Source organism: Vidua chalybeata, chromosome 14, assembly GCF_026979565.1.
Source record: "Vidua chalybeata isolate OUT-0048 chromosome 14, bVidCha1 merged haplotype, whole genome shotgun sequence".
NCBI lineage: Eukaryota > Metazoa > Chordata > Aves > Passeriformes > Viduidae > Vidua > Vidua chalybeata.
In genome coordinates, this window is record NC_071543.1 from 18,286,759 (window position 1) to 18,308,748 (window position 21,990).

At 39.5% G+C, this 21,990-nt stretch overlaps 1 protein-coding gene across 1 annotated transcript in view; it reads left to right on the forward strand.

Annotated features, from left to right (window-relative positions):
• DIAPH2 (diaphanous related formin 2) overlaps positions 1 to 21,990 on the forward strand; it is a 175,761-nt gene that overhangs the window by 45,798 nt on the left and 107,973 nt on the right. The window contains exons 19-21 of the mRNA XM_053955415.1: positions 13,975 to 14,076; positions 15,448 to 15,542; positions 17,299 to 17,400. Coding sequence (XP_053811390.1) covers positions 13,975 to 14,076; positions 15,448 to 15,542; positions 17,299 to 17,400 — 299 coding nt within the window. The remainder of the gene's footprint in view (positions 1 to 13,974; positions 14,077 to 15,447; positions 15,543 to 17,298; positions 17,401 to 21,990) is intronic.

Here is a 21,990-nt window from a genome sequence, read left to right on the forward strand (position 1 = left end):
TGCTGCCTGAAATTATTACCATCTAGCATAGATTTATGTATGTATATCTGTATTTTGATATATTTTATATACATTTTTAAAATTATTAAATGCTTAGAGTTATTTTTACAGTCCATGTCTTATTTCCAGAGCATCAGGACCCATTTCATTCATCTCTGGACAACAGGACTGATATGAGTATAGTGTTCAGAAAGGTGTAAAAGAAAGCAAAAGTTCCAATTGGGAGAAAAATATTATAAATATTAGTTCTGAATCTTTTATTTCAAATAGCATTTTAATGCACTCACCTTTCAATAACTTACTTTCTGTGTCAAAGGTAGTTGGTAATATGGAGTCACTAAGAAAACATAATTTATTTTGAAAAAACATACCATGTAAAATACATGTCCTGTTGGTGTGACCTACTAACTGTAGTTGTTTTCATCATATGACAGTGAATGAAGAATATCCCAGGTTAAAAAATAAAATCTATTTAGACTTTTTCAGAAGTTAGGCTCAGTGTCAGTTGTGCTATTTTTGTTTGTCTTCTTTTCCTGTAACATCTTATCTAAATACCACTTTCAGAATGCTCATGCTTTAGGGTTGGGCAGAGTAAGGAATTTCAGTGCATGTCTCAGTGTGGCACACTTTGATTGTGTCTCTTAGGACTCTGCTTTTCAAACTTTGTGGTAGATTCCTAAGGGGGAAAAACCAAGAGGGATGGCTCAGATGGATGCAATTTTCCTATCTTCAGTTTGTTGTTCCTGGAACTTGCTTGCTTTACATCTGCAGCAGAGTTGGAGTTTTTTCAGAGCATTGCTGTTCCATAAGAGGGTTCTGAGAGAGAAGTTTGGACATTCTTAATCAGCATTACAGAAAGAACTGCAATAATTGCACCTTCAGAAAAACAAATACAAACAGCTTGTGTGTGAATTAAATTGCATTCAGATGAAGAGACAGGTGGGAAATAGTTGGAGGTCTGGGCTGTTTGAAGGCTGCTATCATTATTCATGGATTGCTTGGAGGTACAGCATAATGTATTCCCCACAATTCCTGGAGAAATGGAGTTCATTTCAGAATCAGCATTCTGTCTGTTCTGAATCCAGGTCAGATGCTCTAACGTGGAGGCCATTCCTTCAGTTTTACTCTAATTGGCAGTGCTTAACCCTTTTGGAACATCACTGGGACAGGTGAGAGCTCCCTACTGGAGGCTTGAGGAGCAAGGGTCTGAACTGAGGAATCCTGCTGGTTCCTGAGTGGCTGCAGTGACTGCAGGTACAAACTGATTATCCACCTGCCTTGTCAGTGCCACGTGGCAAACGGAGATTGGAGAGGCTCTCCTGTGTGTGTGTGCCTGCTGCAAGGCCATCTTTTGGTTAAGAAATCTCTGGCACTGAAAAACACCTGAAAAATACTAGTGACAAAGCCCCTGCTGCTCAGATTGTCAAGTTTCAATTAGTAATTTTGTCAGAAAGCTTCACCAGAAGAATTTAAAGAGAATTTAAATAGAATCGGAGTGGGGACAGACATGTATTGTCTAAAAAAACCTCTTTTATGTATTTATAACAATGTTGTGACTGAGTTGTCTTAGTAATGTGTTATATTTTAGGTGGTTGCTCACAGAGCTCTCGTATTAATTTGTTATACCTCAACTCTCAGAATATGAAAATGAAAATCTTGAAGAGGAAAGATGGAACAGCAGTTGTGACTATAAGGAAAAGCCAAGGGGAGGTGAACTCTTAGAGGCATTGAGTTTTTCCTACAAAGGAAATGGGTTCTGTGTTTTTTTTCCAACCTTTAAAGTGTTAGAGGTTCCCATTAGGGAGGTGTGAGAATCACTGCTGGTGACACACAGAGAAACATTCATTGCCCACACGTTCCAGGAGTCTGGAATTCCACTGTGTGATAACTCTGCTAGTGGTTGGTACCTTCTGTACCTCCTCCATGCCTCGTTCTTCTCAGGAGCTGGAGCTTTGGTGTGGATGAGCTTGCTAAAATCCAGCAGGGGAAGAAAGGCAGCTCTGCATTCCCAACTGTCTGGTTGAGGCTGGGTGATGCAGTGCTCAAATAAAGCCCAGCACATTTAATGAGAGCTGAGGACAGAGACACATGTACTGGCACTGCAGAGACAGGGATTGTGTACAAAGACTAATTAGCATGAAATATGAATACATTCATGAAGTAGTCTTGATCTATAATGCTCTTACAGAGAGTATTTTTTTTCTATGAATTCGATGAAAAAGAAATTCAGAAGTTGAATTGAAAAAAGAATCTGTGTTGATCTGCAAAAAGCAATGGGGTTTGTTTGTTTTTAAACAAACAGAAATCTATATTCCTAGAATAAAACCCCTTCTGTATGAATAAATAAAGAGATTAGACTGAGAAGAATGCTTTCTCTAATGTCAAAACAGAAAAAATAACCTGCAAAAGATGCTCCTCTTCAAGTATACAACTGCATTTTTCATGGTAATTTAGGTTAGATATTCTAAAAATCTATTTAATGTGAATCTAGTTACTCTCAACATGAAGTGTTCAAGGCCAGGTTGGATGGAGCTCTGAGCAACCCTAGTGGAAGGTGTCCCTGCCCATGGCAGGGCTCAGAACAAGATGATCTTTAAGGTCCCTTCCAACCCAAACCATTCAGTGATTAGATGATGAAATCATTCTGTGGATTTGGCAGCAATCCTTTGTTCAGTGAGCTGTTAGGATTATCCACTGTGGCAATTCTCCTCGAGCCTGGCTTCTCTTTGATGTGCAGGAATTGATATCTGTAAATGTACATGAAATACACTGCTCATGAGTTGGAGGTCACTTCTGGGTCTGTGTTCAGGAGCTCTGTGCAGAATGGTTTTGAAGCCATTCCTTTTGCCCTCTGATGTGGTTGGAGCTGTAGATAGATTTTCTGGCAGTGTTGGTAAAGGAAACTCCAGCTGAGTGTCCCAGTGCAGGTTCTTCAGCTGAACATTGGCTGGGAATTTGTGACCTGAGTGAAATAGGGGAGAATAAAAAGTCTAGAGGAAAGGATGGAGAGCAGACCAGCTACTTACCAGGACAGTTGGTTCTGACTATTAAATAGATTGTGCACCAATATTTCACTCTGCTGAAAACTTCCAGCAGAGTTCTGGGAATAACAATGTATTTGCTTAAATAAATAAAACCCCACTGTAAACAAAGCTGTGGTTATAAGGAAAATTTATGGACTTACTTGTAAAATAGTTCTTTCCAGGCTGCATTAAAGAGCTGCCCCCTGCATCTTTCAGCAGAACCATGGTTAGCACATCCTGCATTTCCTCCTAAATCTACTTTCTATCAAAAGAAATAGAATGTGGATTTTTTTTTTTTCCTGCAGAAGCATAAACTGACAAATGTGTTTGATTCATGGCCTGGTTTTAGTTGCTCACTGTGCTGACCTGCAGTGATTCTGTGTTTGTAGAAAAATTATGCCCTCTCCATGGATTTTATGTTTTATGTGCAAAACTGTTTTTTCCTTTCTTATTGCTGACCAAAAAACCCCAAAAATGTCATCTGCTCTTGACATGGACCATTTCTCTGAGTGATAGTTGCTTCACCTGTAATGCTGTTCCAGGCTGCTTGGGACAGAATAGCTGCTATTGCAAGAATTTCTGCCATTTATAGTAGAGCAAGGACAGTTCTGTTACCTACATGAATAAGGGTTCTTTGGAGGAAGATACATTCAAAAGCTATCTAAAGGATTAAAAGTTAACAATCATGCTATTAAGTTTCTGAATTCAATGAGAAATTGAAAATACTAGGTGCATAGGCATTAGTACAGATAATAACAAAAGTATCAGCTTTTTGAGTTACTTATTAATCATCTTAAATGGATGTAAAGCCATAATTACAATTCTCTATATTTTGGGTCTTGTGCAGCATGAGAAACTGAAATATCTCTGAAACTTCTTCCTTTCAGGTGCTTTATTCTGTTCTGTCAGGTGGGAATGTATGTGATTGTTGTAGAATTCTACCACTGAATAATTTCCCACTGTGAAAAGTCCATGGCTTAAAGGGTCTCTAAAAGCAAGAAGCCCGCATGGTAAAAGTCAGTGTGGAATTTTCATTAAGTTGCACATTCTGAATGGGAGTACCTGTGGAGTAAATGTCAAGGTTTTCTTTGACATTTTTTTCTTGTTTCATTGAGGACTTGGATCATTAGCACAGAGAGACTGCCTTCTTAATGAATCACTCCAGCCAAATTTGGCTTGTGTTGGTCATATGAAAGGTAAGCAGAGCACAGGTGCTAAATGCAGGATGTGCAGTGGATCCTGCCTGCAGTGTGCTGAGGTGAGCAGTGGAGCCTGGCGTTGCTGCTGAAGGTGAGAGGCTGGGAGCTGTGTGTTCTGCACTATTTTTAGTCTGCTACAATGCAAGCAGCTGAATTTAGTACCCTGCAGGTCCCCTAGGACTAATGCTGTGATGTGGCAGCAATTTATCTTGTGTGTCTTGAAGGCAGATAATCATTGCCCGTGTGTTCTCTGAGCACCTGGGTGTGTTCACAACACTTTGGGGTACCTGGGCCCCAAGAAAGCCTTTCCAAGGTGAATCTAGGGTGGTGGTAACACACACAACCATCCAAGGCTGACTTCAGGCTGGTTCAGCCCTGGATTTCATCTTCAGCAGGTGACTGAGGGCAGCTGCTCAGTCTCAAGAGCAAATACATGTTAATGTATATTAAATGTCTGCTGCTGGATGTACACAGAATCGATTAAACAGAGATACTTCTCAGCTGCCAGCAGCTGATGTTTTTTTCCAAGCCAGAGGTCACATCTTTACACACAGTAAAGTCTTCATTGTGTTTTGTCTTCAGTGAACTCAGGATCTTTCAGCATTTATAACCCGTGCCATTGCACTTCTCTGTGTTTCAGACAGATGTGTTGTTCTGCAGAGTTTTAACCCTGCTGCTTCTGGTCATCGTGGTTTCCTGCCTCCTTTTTTTCTCATTGAAAGTCTCATTAATAGCTAATTTGTATTTATTTCTCTGTGTTTTCAGAAACTGCCCAAAGGGGCAGACCCAAATAGTGCATGACCCAGAGAAGACACAGTAAAACACCCATCTGGCCATCACCCAGAAATGATCAGTGGGTCCACCCCATTTGCTGAGGGGTGGCTGTACTCAGATGTGGTTGTCACCAAGAGCCTGTCTGGCTGTTTGTTTCTCAGAGTGACACCAGAATGCCACAAACGCTGTCCCAGGATATTGGAGCTGTTGGGATGACCTTGCTAAGGTGGTGCCTGCTCAGAGGGATGGGGCCAAGGGGCAGTGCATCTTCCCTGTGCCCGTGTGGGGTCTGTTCCCTCTGATGGGGCTGCTCCACCCCACAGGACTCTGCTCCAGGGGCTGCAGGAGCCCTGTCCCAGCCTTGGTGAGGCTGAAGGGGCTGCTCTGTGCAGCCTCCCTGCAGCTCATGGCATTTACTTGGTGCCGTCCACCACAATGCCACAGTCCTAAACGTTTGTTTATGGAGGACTAATTTCCCAGCATTTTATCCTTATTTCTATTGATCAAGCTATCAAAGCTCTGCTTACCAGTCAACCTCATGGAGTGCTGAATTTTACTGCTGGAATTAATGGACTCTATTAAGGCAGATCATTTGCCAATTATTTTTAATATGATCCTTTTACCCTGTGAAGTTCTGCTTTGGCCCTGATGCCTATGAAAGCTTCTTTTTGAATTCTATAGGTTCATTATAACAATAAATAACAGATAATATTTCTTTTTTTTTTTAAACTCCAAATGGGAGAATAGAATTCTTTTAACTAAACATAAAATTAAATTTCTTGTGCACTAAGTCAGTGGAAATGTAACATTTTATATTTGATTGTAGGGCAGAGTGTATAACCAGGGTGGGCTACATTACACTAAAAAGCCAAGCTATTTGGAATTCAGTATGTTTATGTATTTTGCATGCATGTATATTTAAAACCTTGTTGATAGAGCAATGCTCTAAAAAGGAAGAGAATACTAAAATGTCTGTTTGGACATGTGTATTTTACTTAGTGTTTCAATAGTTAGGATTGTTAAATGTCACATATCACAGTGATAGAAGAAATTGATTTATCATTTCATTTTTACTAACATTTTAGTGTGTTCCATTGAGCACCAATATCTAATTAACTGTATAAAAGGATTTTTGGATCTTGGGATATTAGCTTCATAATGTGGAAGGTTCCTTTGGAAAATGTGATTCCCATAAGTGTGTTTGTTTGTGAAGGTGAGCTTTTTATGGGCTTCATCAAGGGGAACAGTAGGTGAACTAATAATTCAAAAGATATCTATTTATTAGACTTCTTACAGTAATAAAAGAAAATGAGTTTGTTAGAATCTTGGTAAAATATGACAGCAGTTTAATGACTTTCTTTTTCTGAGTCTTGACACTTTTTTTTTTTTTTAACTTTTGAGAATTGAATGGATAAAAAACTCATCAGAATCTGGGAAATAATTACAGCTGTCCTGTCTGTTTGGTGGTGATGGTGGCCTGATGTCAGAGGAAAAAATATAGCTGGGCCATGTGGCTGTTGAAATTAGAAATGCTGTTATGGGCAGCATTTTATTTACACAGGCAAACATCTTCTCTCCCCCACATGAAAACTTCCTGTGAGAGTTCAGAAATGCAGGGATGGCTCTCCTGGGCCAGGCATAAAGGGGGTGCACAGTCCTGAGCCCTTCTTTGTTGCCCTGATTTTTAAAAGTATTAAGTTTTCTTTTATAGCTCTTTTCAAAGTTTTAAAGTTCTCATAGAACTTCTTTAGCCTTCTGATAATGTTTACATATTTGAGAGTCAAAGTTCCCACACAATTTGATGTATAAATAGAATAGTTCACATATTTCTCTATAGGTAGAGAAAAATAATTAATTGATTTTTAACCAGTGTAGTTAGAGAAGTAGTAATTCCATCCTCCAATCCACAATCACCTTTAGAATTCTATAAATACCAGATGTTTGAATGAAACTGGATCTTTTTCTCTTCTGCACTTACTAAACTTCTGTGTAGTCATTTCATGTCCAATAACAACACTTCTTCATTTCAGTGTTCATGGGAAAGCAGGAGAGGAGAGGTCATGGAAAAGGCCGCTGGGTTTTATTCCAGCTTCTTACAGCACCAACACTGTAAATGGGGCCCACGGAGGATATTTTCAGTTTAATCCTCATTTGCCTGCTGTTGTTTGATTTCTGATGTTCCTCTGCATTTCTGTGGCCATTTGTGTGTCGTGAATTATCAATATTTGCTTTTACTGTCTCGCAGCATCTTCCACAGGCAAAGCCAGTTGTGAAATCGGGTGTGGGTGTGTTTGGGATTTTCTGTGTGTGCATGGGGAGAGGAGTTGTTTGGGTTGTTGGGTTGTTGCCTTTTTTTGGATTTTTTTGTGGCCCAGGCATCTCCTTGATGCTGTTGACAGAAAGGTGAAAGCCATCCCAGTACAGAGTGGGTAATTGAGTCCACTTTAGCTGTACAACATCGCTGCACAATTTCTTGCTAGAGATTGACAATTAGACTATTTACAATCATTTTAGGGCAATTTTAACAGAGCAAGGAATATTTCATGTGAAATTAATAGTAGTCATTAAATTTGGTGGTCGAATAAAGTAGCAATCAATTATAAGAACAATTAATAAGAGTACAGATCCCCTGTTACTTCTTTTTTGCAAAACTAATTTGTAAAACTAAGTTATGATCTCTTTTATTCTTCCACAGAGCATAATTTGTTGGGTTGATGCCACTTCCTTCAGCTTGATTACATTAATTAGGCAAAAAACATACAAGATTGCAAGAGGTTCCATGTTTTTTCCTCCCTGTTAGTTTTATTTTTTTATCTTGAGAGCTCAGTGTAAGATTCACTTTTAGATCAGTTGCTTGCTTTGTAATAATTCTTATTTTATTGCTGTACCAGGTATTGAGCTCTTCTGATTGCAGAAAGGACAGAGTTGACAGCAGGAGTGCGTAATTAATTTTGCTTCAGGAATTGGTAACTGAGTGATTTTAGGTGAACTGAAAAATGCCAGGTGGCATTGGGAATAAACATGAGATCCCACAGCTGCTGCCTGAATTGACAGGAGGCGTGGCTGACATCTGCTGATGCTCTTGCATTTCTCTCTGGATATTTGGGAAAACTGTTTGGTTGTCAAAGTTAGAGCCCAAATGACAGAGTGAAGCTGTAAATGAATTTGGATGCCAAACCTCCTTAATCCCAGTTCATGCAGTTCATGGACTGTGTGGCACGTGTTCTGAGGATCCAGGAGTGTGTGCCTTCAGCTGTGAGAACGGTGGCCTCTGCCAGAGCCTCTCCTCTGGGATCCTCTGAATGTTCTCTGTCACTGGATGCAGGACTGGTGAGGGAGTTGCTCCTTGGTCACTGCTCTCTTGAGCTTGCACTGTGCCTTTCTCCCTGCTGCCAGCACCAGGGCTCTGCTTCTGCAGGTGACAAGGGACAGGAGCAGAGGAAACAGCTTTGGGTTGTCGCTGTCGAGCAGGATGGGAACAGAGAACTCCAGATCAGAAGGCAAAGAAAATGAGCTCTGATTTATTTCAAATGTACTGCTCTATATATAGAGAACATTGAGAAGACTAATTTCATTGGTCTTAGAGTGAAAACATGTCACACTGTTGGTGTGCAGTGAATGACACACAGAGGCAGAACATATCTATAACCAATGTGAATAACAAGATAGATTAGAGAATTATTTACATTCTTTCCCAACTGTTTCCCAGGCTCTTGCCTGGTTAGAAAACCTTTCTCTTTCTCTCTGACTGAGCTGAGAATATCCACGTTGGGTTGCAGCAGGGGAGGTTTGGATTGCATCTCAGGAAAAACGTCTCCACAGAACAGGTTGTGAAGCAGCGACTCAAGCTGCCCAGGGAAATGGGCATCCTGGAGGTGTTCAGAACCACCTGGATGTGGCACTTGAGCACTGAACGTGCTGCTGCCTGTGGGATCTTGGAGGGCTTTTCCAACCCGAACCATTCCACGAGCCCATGGGCACGTTTGCACTTGCTGATGATCAGCAGGTTTTGTGCAGTTTGGCTTGAGCACACAGACTTTGTCAGAGTCCATTCTGCTGCCTGCAGCCAGAGCTTGGGCGTGGTTCACCTGTTCCTGCAGGTGTCCATCTGTTCTCACAGCTGGCTGCAGGAAGGTCAGCCCACATGTGCCCCAGCTCAGCTCCCTGTCCCATTCCCTGGGTCATTCCAGCCTGGGAATGCTGTGGGCACACCAAGGGACACCCTCGGGGTGGGTTTATTGCTGAGGGAAGAGAACAACTGCAAATTTGAGCCTTCTTTGTGTTTGACTTGCCTCCTTCCCCCCTTCATTCGACTTTTATTTCCATTCCTGAGTGCCTCTAGGAACAGCACAGAAATGGGAGACTATCTGCAGCATTCCAAGATGATCAATTTAGCCAGACTTTGACAAGTTTTATTGTGTTGCAACAGAATTTGCTGCACTTCTCTGCTACAAATTACTTTCTAATCTTTTGGTGGCATTCCTAACTCTTTATTTCATTTTTTCTACCAAGTCATATCACATCAGGAGGTTTTTTTGGGAGGGGCATAAATTCAGTGTAATTATTACTTTCAGCTGCTCGAGTCTACTCTTGTGTGTGTAGTTCACATCTATGTACACTTAATTTTGTTCTCCTGCACTCCTGTAGCCACAGCTCTTCTCTCAGGTAGAGGCAATAACAAAGCAGTTAATTTCTTTTGTGTATTTACCTCTACTGCCAAATGCTGGTAAATGCAATTGGGAAGCCACTTGCCAGATGGAAATAAGATGAAGTTACTCGTTCATTTCCCATGACAATATAAGGATGTTTTTGTTCATTGTGTGAACAGACTTGACAGAAATTGGAGACTTAGGCTCAGGTTAAGGTAGGCTAAAGTTCACCTAAATATCTGCTTTCTCCATGCTGTAATTCAATGTACTCCTTTTTAGCTTCCTTTAATTTTCATCCTCATCATATTCATGACTGACAGTTTTTGCTGTTAATTCTTTATTAAAATTATTCATTGATAATTTAAAGAAAGAAGGGAATTTCATATGACTGGACATTTCAGCTTATAATAAAATGTTTTAACAGCTTCAATATCATTAAATAAAATCATATATATTTCAAAAAACGAATCATGGCCACTTCAAATGTTATTCAGAAGCTAAATTAATGAACAGGTGTAAAGTGATAATTTTCAAGAATAATGTATGCTTCCTTTTTTTTTTTTTTTTACTACAAGTAAAAAAAAGTACAAGTACAAAAGTACTGATGATAGGATTTTTTCCTAATTAAGTCTCTAAAGTATTTCAACCTGTTTGTGTATGTTCTTTGCCATGACTATCATTAGCCTTGCTTAATGTGTTTTAAGCTTACGTAACGTTTTGTTTAGGGTTTTGTACGCCCTGGCTGGGTTTGGAGGGTTTCAAGCAGGGCACTTGCAGTGGGATTAGAAGAGTTCCCAGCTGAAGGTCTCACTGAAGGCACAGCTGGAGCTGCCCATGCGCTGGGAAATGTCAGATCAACAGCAAACAACGCCTTGCAGCTTCTTGCATCAGCTTTTTCCCTCCCACACTGATAAACAAATGTATTGTTGCTAAATTAATAGAGCTCTAAATTAGGAAAAAGTTAGTTATGTAGTGCTGGTGTTTGTATGTGTGTGCTGAAGCTGGCACGGGCTCTGGCTTTGTCATGGTGGCTCTCCTTCCCTTTCCCTCTTCTGTCTGTCTGAGGTCAAGTATAGAGAAAAGCCCACCCAAAACCTTCTACAGGTCTAAATAGTGTGAGGCAATTCTGCACGAGTGGCTCAGCAGAACACACTCACTGCTCCCGAGCTGAGCTGACCCGTTCCTCTCAGTGTTCTGTTGCTTCATCAGCAGTGGTCAGAGAGTAAGGGAGAGTCCCCTCTGCTGCACCTTTGGTTTTAAACTCTGACCATTTCTGGCATGGAAACCTGGGTATGGCAGCACCAGCTCTTGGTGCTGTCTGTAAGACTTGTTGGTTTGGAAAAAAGCTGATTTTGAATGAAGATCTAAGCCAGTACCATTATCAAAGTGCTGTAATGAACAATCACAGCACTGAGCTCCAAGGTCTGTATGAAGTAATACAGCTGCTTTAGCTTCCAGATTGATTTTTCATCTTGCTTTTCTGAGCTGCCCTGTGCTGTCTGCTATAAAATCCTTCTTTCATCTCTCCCTTTGGTTCTGTGGCATCAAACCAAAAAGTGTCTTATCTTTGAGCAGGCACTTGTGAAAGGAGAGCCTGACTAGGGGCGGGAGGTTGGTCAGCAATGGTGTGTTGACTTCTGGAAAGTATCAAGTATATTTTTAATTGAGTTAATTATTTTTCCAAATTCCATAATCTGTGGCTGTGTTACAGTTGAATCACTGCTGCAATGGGTTGTGTGAGCAGAGCCTCTGGTAGAAGAGAGATGAGCTTTGGGGAGCTCTCTGATGCTCCATGTCATCTCAAGCATGGCTGGAATGGTGGTGGAGAGATTCTAGGTGCTGTCTCATCTTGAAATGTTAGTAGTGTCTCTTTCTGCCTGTGAATTTGGGCTTGGTAAGATGGGTGTTGATGCTGTATTGGACTTTAGTGCACTCACATAAGCATCTGGTTCTGGTGTTTCTCTGGTTTTTGTCAATTGGCATGAAGTGAACTTTGAAGTCTCATGTGTGGGAAGAGAGAACTTTTTGGAAAGGACATTTCCTCTGGCCCTTTTTAAGTAGAAAAAAATTCATCTACCCCAAACATCTGATGTTTGTTAAATGGATGATCTATAAGCAGTGGTGGTGCAGCCCTTCAGGCCTGAGTAGGTCAGAGTAGCTGTGGTTTGTTACCTTTGGAATGTGTGATCTGCTGTGGTTTAAATGTAGTTCCTGATTTTACAGCCAGTAGAGGAGTGCACCTGTGCACAGGTGAGGAGGGGTGACAAGGGAAACTCCTTCTGTGCCCTGAACAGGCAGAGTTCCTGTTGTGAATTCTGCCTCAGCTCACCCTCTGTGTGTCTGCTTATAAAATATTGTGTTTAAACCCCAAACTGCTTTTCCTTGTTTGGTACTGTAGCAGCTGAATAACTTCATACCTGTTTTGCATTGCCCTTGAACTCTTCTCGCAGAGGTGTTTGTCCCTTGCTCTTTCTGACGTGTGTGAATTATCGCTGTAGGAAGAAAGTTTCCTTTCTGTGAGGTGATATTTGGTAACAAAACCATTTATTACACTTGTTTTCTTTTAACCTGTTACTTCTGCAGTCTGCAAGCCAAGGAGCTTGTTTTCTGCAGGTTTGTCTTTGGTGCTCCCAGCTCCTGAGACAAGCCTGGGACCCTGTTTGTGGTGTGCAGTGCTTTAAAGACTCGATCCATGGAGGTCTGCAGGGTTTGACTCTTGACAGATCGAGTTTGCAGTAGGTCACTCATCTTCTGGAATCCCTCTTCTCACCTGTCTCAGCAGACACCAGCCCAGGCTTTCTCTCTGCTGTGATAGAACAGAACTCAAAATGTTTGTTGCCTCCCCATGGGACGACAGCTAATTTTTAACTCTTGGGGGGTTTTTTGTTTGTGTTGTTGAGCACCTAGTCTTTATTTCCTTGTTTAATTGAGAGCAATTAGTGATTAGGGCCTGCTTACTGGCTGCAGAGTCACTTGGGGGTTTCAGAAGGAGCTCCCTGCAGCTGGGGGTCAGTGCTGGGGGATGCTGGGGGTGTCTGCTGATGGCTGGGACAAGCCCCACGCCAGCTGCTCGTGGCAGGCCTGCAGGGAAGTGAAGGCAAGGGGAGAGCAAGTGTTGCTTTGTTGTTGAATCTTTTTTTTTTTTTTTGTTCACTTTTCTCTGATTTAGGCTCTTTAGAGGTAGCTGGGGCTGAGGGCACTGCCTGGTACTGGCTCAGTTAGTGCTGGCATGAGCATGGCCAAAATAAAGTGATTATTCAGGGCTATAAACCCAGCAGAATTCCTTTGTGCCAGATGTTTTCCTGGTGGTAATGCATGTAAGGAGACAAATACCTGGTTTCTACATTCTTTTTGTTTTTTTTATTAAAAAGATTGAAACTGAGGTTTTATGTTACTCTTCACACTAAAAATTAACATTTTTTCCTTAGGAAATACCTGTAATTAAACCCATGATGGCTCATTACAGTGCAGCAAAAAATAGTGCTCAGAGAACAAAACTGTATTCAGTCTGCTTGAAACTTCATCTTAATTTGACTTTCCAGTTTTTCAGTTACTTTTGAATGACTTAAAATATTCATTACGTTCAATTAATGTTAAGCACATTAAGATTCTATTCCTTCAGTGCCAAATATGTTATGTGATATTTAAAAGGAAATAAATCCTTGTTAATGGGTTTACTTAATGCTTAAGAAAATTCTGCAAAAATTGACTGTTTTAAATTATGCAAAAAATCAGCTTATATTTTAGGTACTCCAATGCCACATTCCTTTCCATATAATTTAAAGTGTTGAATATAAGACTAGTGAATCTTGCTAATTTAAAAGAAATCACTCTAAAATATACAGTGCTTTCTTAGTTTTGCTCTTTACCACTGACAACATAAATAATTAATGAAAACATACCTTTGTTCAGTGTGATAAATATCAAATGATTTATGTTGTTGGTTTTGGATGAAGAACTTACAAATATTATTAATATTTCAATAGAGGGCACTCATGTGCTTCGAGGTAACACCAACTCCCTGTATTTTTAAAAATGCTTGTAATGAATTGGAGCTGAAGTGAAATTTCATGGAGTTAAAATACATAAATATTACTTGATAGTGCTTGGGAAAATTGTTCATTGTCATATTTTTATTCCTTGCTCCTTTCAATTTTGGACATTTCCTTGGTTTGTTAGGATATTTGACAGTAGGTGGAGGCAGTGCAGTCACTTTGCCTTGAACTGATTGTAAAAGATGTGTTATTATGGCTTGCTAATGGACTTGCTGTTAGCTAAGATGGAACTGTTGTAATAATGAATAGAATTTAATAAATGCCTTCTTTCCAGCCAAAAAACCTGTAGAAGAATCAGAAGAAAAGAAAGCAGCTCAGTCAAAGAAGAAGATCAAAGAATTAAGAGTTTTGGATGGAAAATCTGCACAAAATTTATGTAAGTGATGTGAAGGGCAGTAGCTCAGTGTCTAAGTAGCATCTACACCTCACTGTTTGTAAATTGTCTTTTTTGGTTTACAGGTGCAATTGCTTTATCTAAGAAGTGCTGATTTGAACATGAGCCTTAAATTCCGTGGTGTTTAAATACACGTTCTGAATTCACTATATAACTTGGGAAAAATGAAAAAAAGTAACATGGAAGAATGATTTAATGAGTTACTGGGGTTTTTGTCAGTTAATTCTCTCAATTTACTGACCAAATTAACTGCTCATGACTGGAAGTGCAATTAAATGATCGCTAATGTGGGCAGAGCACAGTGTGGGTGGGGTTTAGAGGCCGTTCCTGATTGTTCCTTCTGCTCAGAGCAGTGAGGAAATAGAGGTTCAAGGGAAGATATTACCAGATAGGCCACAGAGGTGCAGGTGCTGCTGCTAGAAATGGTAACAAAACCAGCCCAACCTGCTTCTTTCCTCCTTAATTATGGAGGGAAATCAATCACCAAGAGTAGTAGAGTCTTTGATTTGAATCAGAAACACCATAAATGTCACTAGTCCAACTGTGCCCATGGCAAATAAGTGTGTAAACCCAAATGTGGACATTGTTTAGTGCCACATCCGTGAGCAGACAATGAACTGTGACACAGTTGATAGAAAATTTCAGGTTTTGACAGCATGGATGCAGGATAATCAGCTGTAGTAGTTATGCTGAATATAAAGCACTTTTTAACAATGTTATGCTGATCCATCTGTTAAGAATTCTTTTTAGTTTACTGAATGGGGCTCTCTTGAGATTTTATAACATTCTGAGATCAAATTGCTTTGAGAGCTCCATCTTTGAAGGGTTTGCATTGTGTGTCTCTTGTATAAGTTCAGTTAACCTAAAAGTGGTAGTGGTAGTGTTAGGGCATTTTTCTTACTTTGCCCAGCTCTTCATTACCACTTTGATGTGAAATCTTTTCTAGAATGTCACATAAATATCATTGACCCAACTGTAAGTGCAGTACAGCTATTCATACATGGTTATGGAAGCAGTAATAATAATGGATAAAGAGATCTGTCATTGGCTGAGTAGGAATGCAGATGTCATTCATAAAGATAAAACTTTACTGGGAAGTAACATTGCTAGGGAGCAATTGAGGCTGATTTAAAAGTTAAAATTGTTGTCATTGTTTCATTTCTTAGAAAGGAAATTCATTATTAGTCAAACTGCAATATTGTGCCTATCTAGCATTTGTTTATATGGGAGACTTCTTAACTGTGAAACAATTTAGATGGAGATGTGCTTTTTTGGTTTGCTAGAAATGGTTTGCCTTTGTCTATCAATCTTTTTGGACCTTTTTGATTCTAATGATGTATTACTGAATTTCAGCAATATTTTTGAGTTCCTTCCGTTTGCCTTATGAAGAAATAAAAAATATCATTTTAGAAGTTGATGAGGAGAAGCTGAGTGAATCCTTGATTCAGGTATGTGAAAATGCCTCTGCTTTTGCTTATAGCTCCTTTCCCACATGAAAATGGCAGGAAGGAGTAAGAATTCAAGAGCAGGACAGGGTGTCAGCTGCAGGGTATCAGTTGTGTTTCCTGTTCCATTGATTTCACTTCTGCTTTTGAATATGGCCACATGTAGCACTAAAACTGCCTTTCAAAGACAAATTCATAGCAAAAGAATTCCTGGGAATTTTCCTTTCCAAAAGGAAATCTTTGAAAATTCTAGTGTCTCAGCTTTGAAGAGATGCTGAAGGTGATTCAGGCTGGTGCAGAACGAAGTTTCAGGAGTCTTCTTGTGGAAACAGCTCTGCCTGTCTCTAGTGAGAGATGAAACTCCCTGAACCTTTCAGGACACTGCTGCAACTCCAAACCTATCTGTAAATCTCCTCTCAGGCTGGTTTAGTCTCATTTTGAGCCCCAAATCTCTCAGCTGGAGAGTAGAAAGGATGGTTCTGTCCATCCCTTTCTGATTTGCTCCCTCTAGGAGGAGAGCAAGTGTGCTTGTGGCCTCTGAGGAGTGACAGTGCAGCAGAGAACCATGAAAACCTTAAAAGTCACAAAGATTTAGCAGCCCAGCAGTGCTACTGTATTTTATTTAACAGCATACACAGATTCAGATTCCTGCTGCCACACTGGGCTTGGATTTATCCTTTCATCCTTCCCTGTCTCCTGTTTGTACTTTCGACCCATTCCCCCAAGGTTTTCTAAATTAATTTCCTCTTCCTTTTTTGGACCTGCAGAATGGTGATTCTGGGGACTCCGGTCCAAACTGAGCTGCCTCAGTATTTGAAAATAGTTGCAAAGCCCTAATTTTATTGAAGGCTTGCTTTATTGATCAGAAATGTCAGATCAGATGATTAAGAAGCCTTCAGGTTTAGTAAAATCAAAAATCAAGGAACAGCCCCACCTTGGATAGCTGAAGTGCAGAGCAGTTTCATATTGATCTCCCCTACTACAAATACATGATTGTTTGGATTTCGACTTGTGTAGATATGAAAATGTTATATGTTAAATGCAATCTACACTTTAAAAATGCAATATTTTAATGCATTGTTTCAAAAATGTTATATATTAAATGCAAATCTACACTTCTACTGAGTATTTCTTAAAACAAACCACTATTCAGTCTTAATATAAATATTATCATATCTGTATTTTGACACTTTAAGATCATAAAATAATTCACAATTTTCTTTGGGGACATGGAAAAGCAAATTGAACTTTTGCCTGAGTTCCTGTATATTTGCCATCCAAAAGATCTGTACAATTTTGGGTTGTTGACCTTTTCTTTGTAAGGTATTTTTAAGTGTACTTTGTGCACAGATATTTTGAATGCCTAATGACTGTAATTTTTTTTTTTTTTTGCTACTTTTGTCATGTTTTGCACAGACCAGTTATTTCTTGATTGATATTTAATGAGCAAGATGCAACCATTAGGGCAAAAGGAGATTGTAGAGAGACAAAACTCCTTGATGCTGTCAGACCCTGAAAAATGATACTGTAACCTTTTAATACATTCTTCAAATCAGAGACTGCAGCAGAGCAGTTGATGTCTGTATTAAATAATTGCTGCTTTGATTTGATGTTTATATAATGTTAAAGCTGCGTAAATAAAATAAACGTCCCGTAATTTCCTTGTGCATTTCCATGCTGTGGTATTTTAAGCATGTTATTTTTAATATCTTAGGTAGTTTAATGTAACAAATTTGATATAATGCCTTGTTTGTTTTAGAACCTGGTGAAGAATCTTCCTGAGCAGAAAGAACTCAATGCCTTAGCTGAATTAAAAGATGAATACAACGACCTTGCCGAGCCAGAGCAGTTTGGAGTTGTGGTATGTATTAGTGCAAGGATTGATTAACTGCAGAGTTCCTTTTTGGCACATAAAAAGAAACAAATTTAGGAATAAAATCTTTTTCTTAGTGTTTTTGCAAGACCTGCAGTAGGGAAAAAAAGTTCCTATTTCCTGATGAGTAGTAACCAAGAAATCTCTTCAATATGTGTTAGGGCAGCCTGGGCAGGGCTGTGGCCAGCCAGGTTGGAAGCAGATCATCCTTAGGGTCCTTTCCTGGGTGCAGCCCTCTGACTCTGTGATTCTGGGTGTTTTTCAGGGAGGAATTACTGTATAGCATGATGGCACTCAGACCAAATCTTTTGTCTGCCTGTCTTGCCTTGAATGTTTATTAAGCAGCTCTGCCTTCAAGCAGATAAATTTCCAAGAGCCCATAGAAGACCCACTTACCCCATGGCATTGAGAACTCTGATAAATTTGTTTTGTATCAAAACCTGTAAAGAGCTGAAAGAGTTAATAAGTCCATATCTCTATCTTATATGGATGTATGCACACACATATAAAACATCTGTATTTATACAAACACAAACTTGCAAAGTGGCTCAAGGAGAGGTGTGAATTGATACTAGAATTAAAATTGTAGCTTGTGTTCTGCTCCTTTCAGTCCCTGGATCTGTTCAAGAGCAGGGCTACCAGAATGGCTGGGGCCTCTCTTGGAAGGAAATTCCAGCATTTGCAGAAATTCTTTAATCCATGCCTGGGGGTGAGGGTGGGACACTGAGCTCTGTGCCAGCCCTTGGGAATCACTTTCTGCTCCTGGTCTTCCAAAGACCTCAGGAGTCTTTAGGCAAATGAGCTCCTGTTTTCACTTCCCTCCTCAGCCTAGGAGATTAAAATGATGATGAGATTAAAAAGATGATGATGCAACGTGCTCAGGATTTATCCCCAGCTCCACAGGAGCTACGGTTGCTCCTGCTGGATTTTTAAGGCATTATGTACATTAAAATGCATTAAAACAGAAATAGAGGCCTCTTAAAAGACTTTCTTTCTAAAAAGCTCTGATTTGAGCATAATTTGGCTTCAGAAGTGCCTTTTGAGTGCTTTTTTTAAAAAAAATTATTTTTCAGTTGGGGAAGTAACAGAATATGATTTGTCCTAATGAGATTTTTGGAGAGGATTTAGAAAATTAAAGATATCAATGGCTTCTTTTGAAAAACTCTAGCCTATTGATTTTTTTTTTTTTTTTAATAAATGGCATAAAGTTCAAAAAATCTTCCATTTCCGAACAAAGATGAGGAATTTTGGTAGAAGTGGGATACACTACTTAGCCTTACTGCAGGAAGTAAAGCATTGCCATTTATTGATCAGTAAGAAGCTAAAAATCTCTATAAATACATATTTGCTGCTTTCTTTGAAGCGATAGTAGCATGCATATATATTTAAAATATAAACATGTATTATGTCTTTAGATAGACCAAAACTTATCTCTGAATGTGTGTCTTGTGATATATGCATATATTATTTTATATATACATCTATTTATGAGTATATTCCCCCATACCTACGGGGACAGAAGTGAGAAATTTTTGTCAGACAAAATGAGAAATTCCTTGAGGTTTGTGCAGGGAGAATAGCTGGAGTGTGTTGAAGGGAAATGCTCAATGGAAGCAGGCAAGGTGGGGGTATTAGGACAAAAAAAAAACAAAACCTCTGATGTTTGGGAATTCAGTTTCCTGCTTAAAATCAGCAAAGAAATCAGCAAAATTGTGCCCAGTGACCTTGATTGCAAGGGCTGTGTAGGCATCCCTCCACTTCACTGCTGTAAATCCCTTAGTGCTTCACCCTGAACTTTCTAAGTTGGCTCATCCCCTGCACTGCTCCCTCCTCCTGGCACACATCCCCTTCTCCAAACAGCAGCCTGGCCTGTCCCCTTGCTCTGGCTGGGTGAGGATGCTGACCCCATCCCTGGGGCTCGTGGGGTCCTGGCAGTTAGGGTTCCTGACTGGAGGAATCCTGGCCTTTTCCTCTGGCCCTTGGAAAAGCCATAAAATTCCTTTATTTCCCAGCAGTCCCAGTGTGGCCACTGCTCCACAGATTGGTGTTTCTGAGGAAACACTGACTAGAGGAAGTTGAGAGAGTTTCCAAGTATTTAATGCAACATTAATTAGCAAAAACTGCTTAATCAAACATCTCCAAATAGTGCTGTTTGCCTTATGAAGGAACCAAGTTTCCTGAAGCTTGTTTGCTTATTCAGCTTTACCATCTGCTTTAATAAAAACCAGTACTTTGCCTTATGGGTCCTGCTTCTGTCTTATTTCTAGAGGCCTCTCGCTGCATTACTGGTGCTAAAATGCTGAGTTTGCTTCTGGTCATGATATCATGGAACTGGCCATTAAAGTGGAAGAAATGCAGCTGAACTTCAATTCTTGACTGAAGTTCTTTTTTCCAATGTGTCAAATTAATTTTGGAGTTTCTCATTAATAATAATCTTAACCTTGGCTTTAGGAATAGAAGATAGACTACCTTAAATAATATTTAAAGTGTGTCCCTTTATTTTTATGTAGATTTAGGTGTGTTAATTATTAAGATATGTTAATTGGATAATCACTTTGCCCATCAAATTTAATAAAGGTTGGAATAAGTTGCTTAAAATTCATGTAGAAAAACCATACTTAGTAAAAGATTAACTTATTTGAAGGAACCAATTAACTTAAAATTCAGCTGATATGTAAATGAAAATTACAACTGCATTTTCATTTAGATGAAATGTTAAAATCAATTATATATTCTAATTAGTTATTGGAACTTTTTGAAGTTATATCCTGGGATCAAAAAAGGCACCACAACTTCCTCTAAAGGAAAGTTTGCATGGATGTTGAAGTAGAGCAAGAGAAACAGATGAACTGCACCAGCTGTGCAGCAGTGCCTCGGCTAGGCAGAGTTACCTGAGTTCTGCACGTGAACCTTGTGCTCAAGAGTTCATTTGTGTGTGATGTGGGAACAGCTGCAGCTTCAGTAAGGAACTGCATTTCCACTTCAGTGCCAGCTGAACGTTTTTAGTGTTACAAAAGCATAAATTTGCCTGAGGACTTGTATAAACTTGCATATTCTGTTAATTTTTTTTTTCCTGCGTAACCAGTTCAGCTGTCATGAGCAGTCCTGGCTGGGAGGCAGACAAAGTGGGGAGAATTGTACAAGTTTATTGCACCTCCACTGGTTTAGAGTCATTCAGTCTTTTAAATTGAATTTATTGGCTGCTTGTTTGGCCTCATTGTAATTTTGTGAGCTGCTGCAGAATTAATCTTCCTAGAACGTTTCCAGGGAAAAAAAGGCAACTTTAATATAACATAGGTAAGAGGCTAAGTTGTCTTAGTAAGTTGACAAATTTTTATTAGAGGAATGTCAGCTTTTTCTTAGGAAGTGAGGCAAATTTAATTGTGCTTTTTGCTTTTCTCCAATAGCCTTTGATCCTCGTTTTAATACAGGGCTTGAGAATTGAATGATGATAATAAAGCATAAAGAACTGAATAAAGAACTTGATTAGGTAGAGAGTTCAGACAAGACCTTTATGAGAGCCCAGAAGGAGAAATAATGACATGCAGCCCATCACTGACAGTCAGCTGGAAAAGAAATATCCATTTTCTTGCCTCTTTAACTGTTTGCAGGGGAAGCCAGTGCTTGCTGTTCCAAGCCCCTGTTGGAATGTTTCATTTCTTATGTGCCTTTGACACTCATTTTATTTAGAGCCATGAAGAATTTGAGCTTTCCAGGTGAACGTAGGCTTTGCTCCTTACCTGATTCTAGGAGATTGCTCCAAGTTGAGTATGTGATCCCTCTTCCTCTGCCACTGAACACGTGGATTTAGGAACAGGCCCACAAAAGGGGAAATCAGGGCAGGGTGGGGCAGGAGGAACTAAAATAGCATTTGTGGCCATCTTCTACTGATACCTAAAGGGCATTGTGTGTATAAAAATGTTCTGGTTTTAAGGAAACAACCCTCATGAAACAGCTCTTAAGGAATTACCAAGATAGTTTTAAAATATTATGTAGGTCAGGGAATGGAATTAAAATTTACTGCTGGGTTGGTGGTCAAAAGCTAATAAATGATCAGTGTTCCATGACATTACACAGTATTAAAGAAGAAAGGACACCTCTCTGAAGTTTAAGGATTATTCTTCACAAACGTTTATGTCACACTCTCCTGTGGGCTTGTACATGTTTTGTTGCACTTTGGTTTTGGGATCTGAAGCTTTCAACAATTTTTTTCTGTGCCATTTTGAGTAAAAACAGCAATTGGAGATTGTTCTACAAAAGTTAAAGCAAATTATGTGATTAATTTTAATTTCCATCTACTGCAGATTAGTGTAAGTAGATCCTTTCAAGGCAGATGTTTTCAGTATGATATTTCTGAAATGCAGGATGATTAGAAGAATAATGTTTCAAGACTTTCAATGATTTTGGCTTATAGAGGCTCAGAGAGAAATTTGTGACAATGGAGATTTATAAAAAAAGATCACTAGTTCTGCTGAAATGCTTCTTTTCTGATCCTTTCCTTTTCCTTGTTCCAGCCTGATCATAGGAATTGTTTGAGACCATCTGGAGCGCCTTCATGTTTATGTTCATTTTAGAATG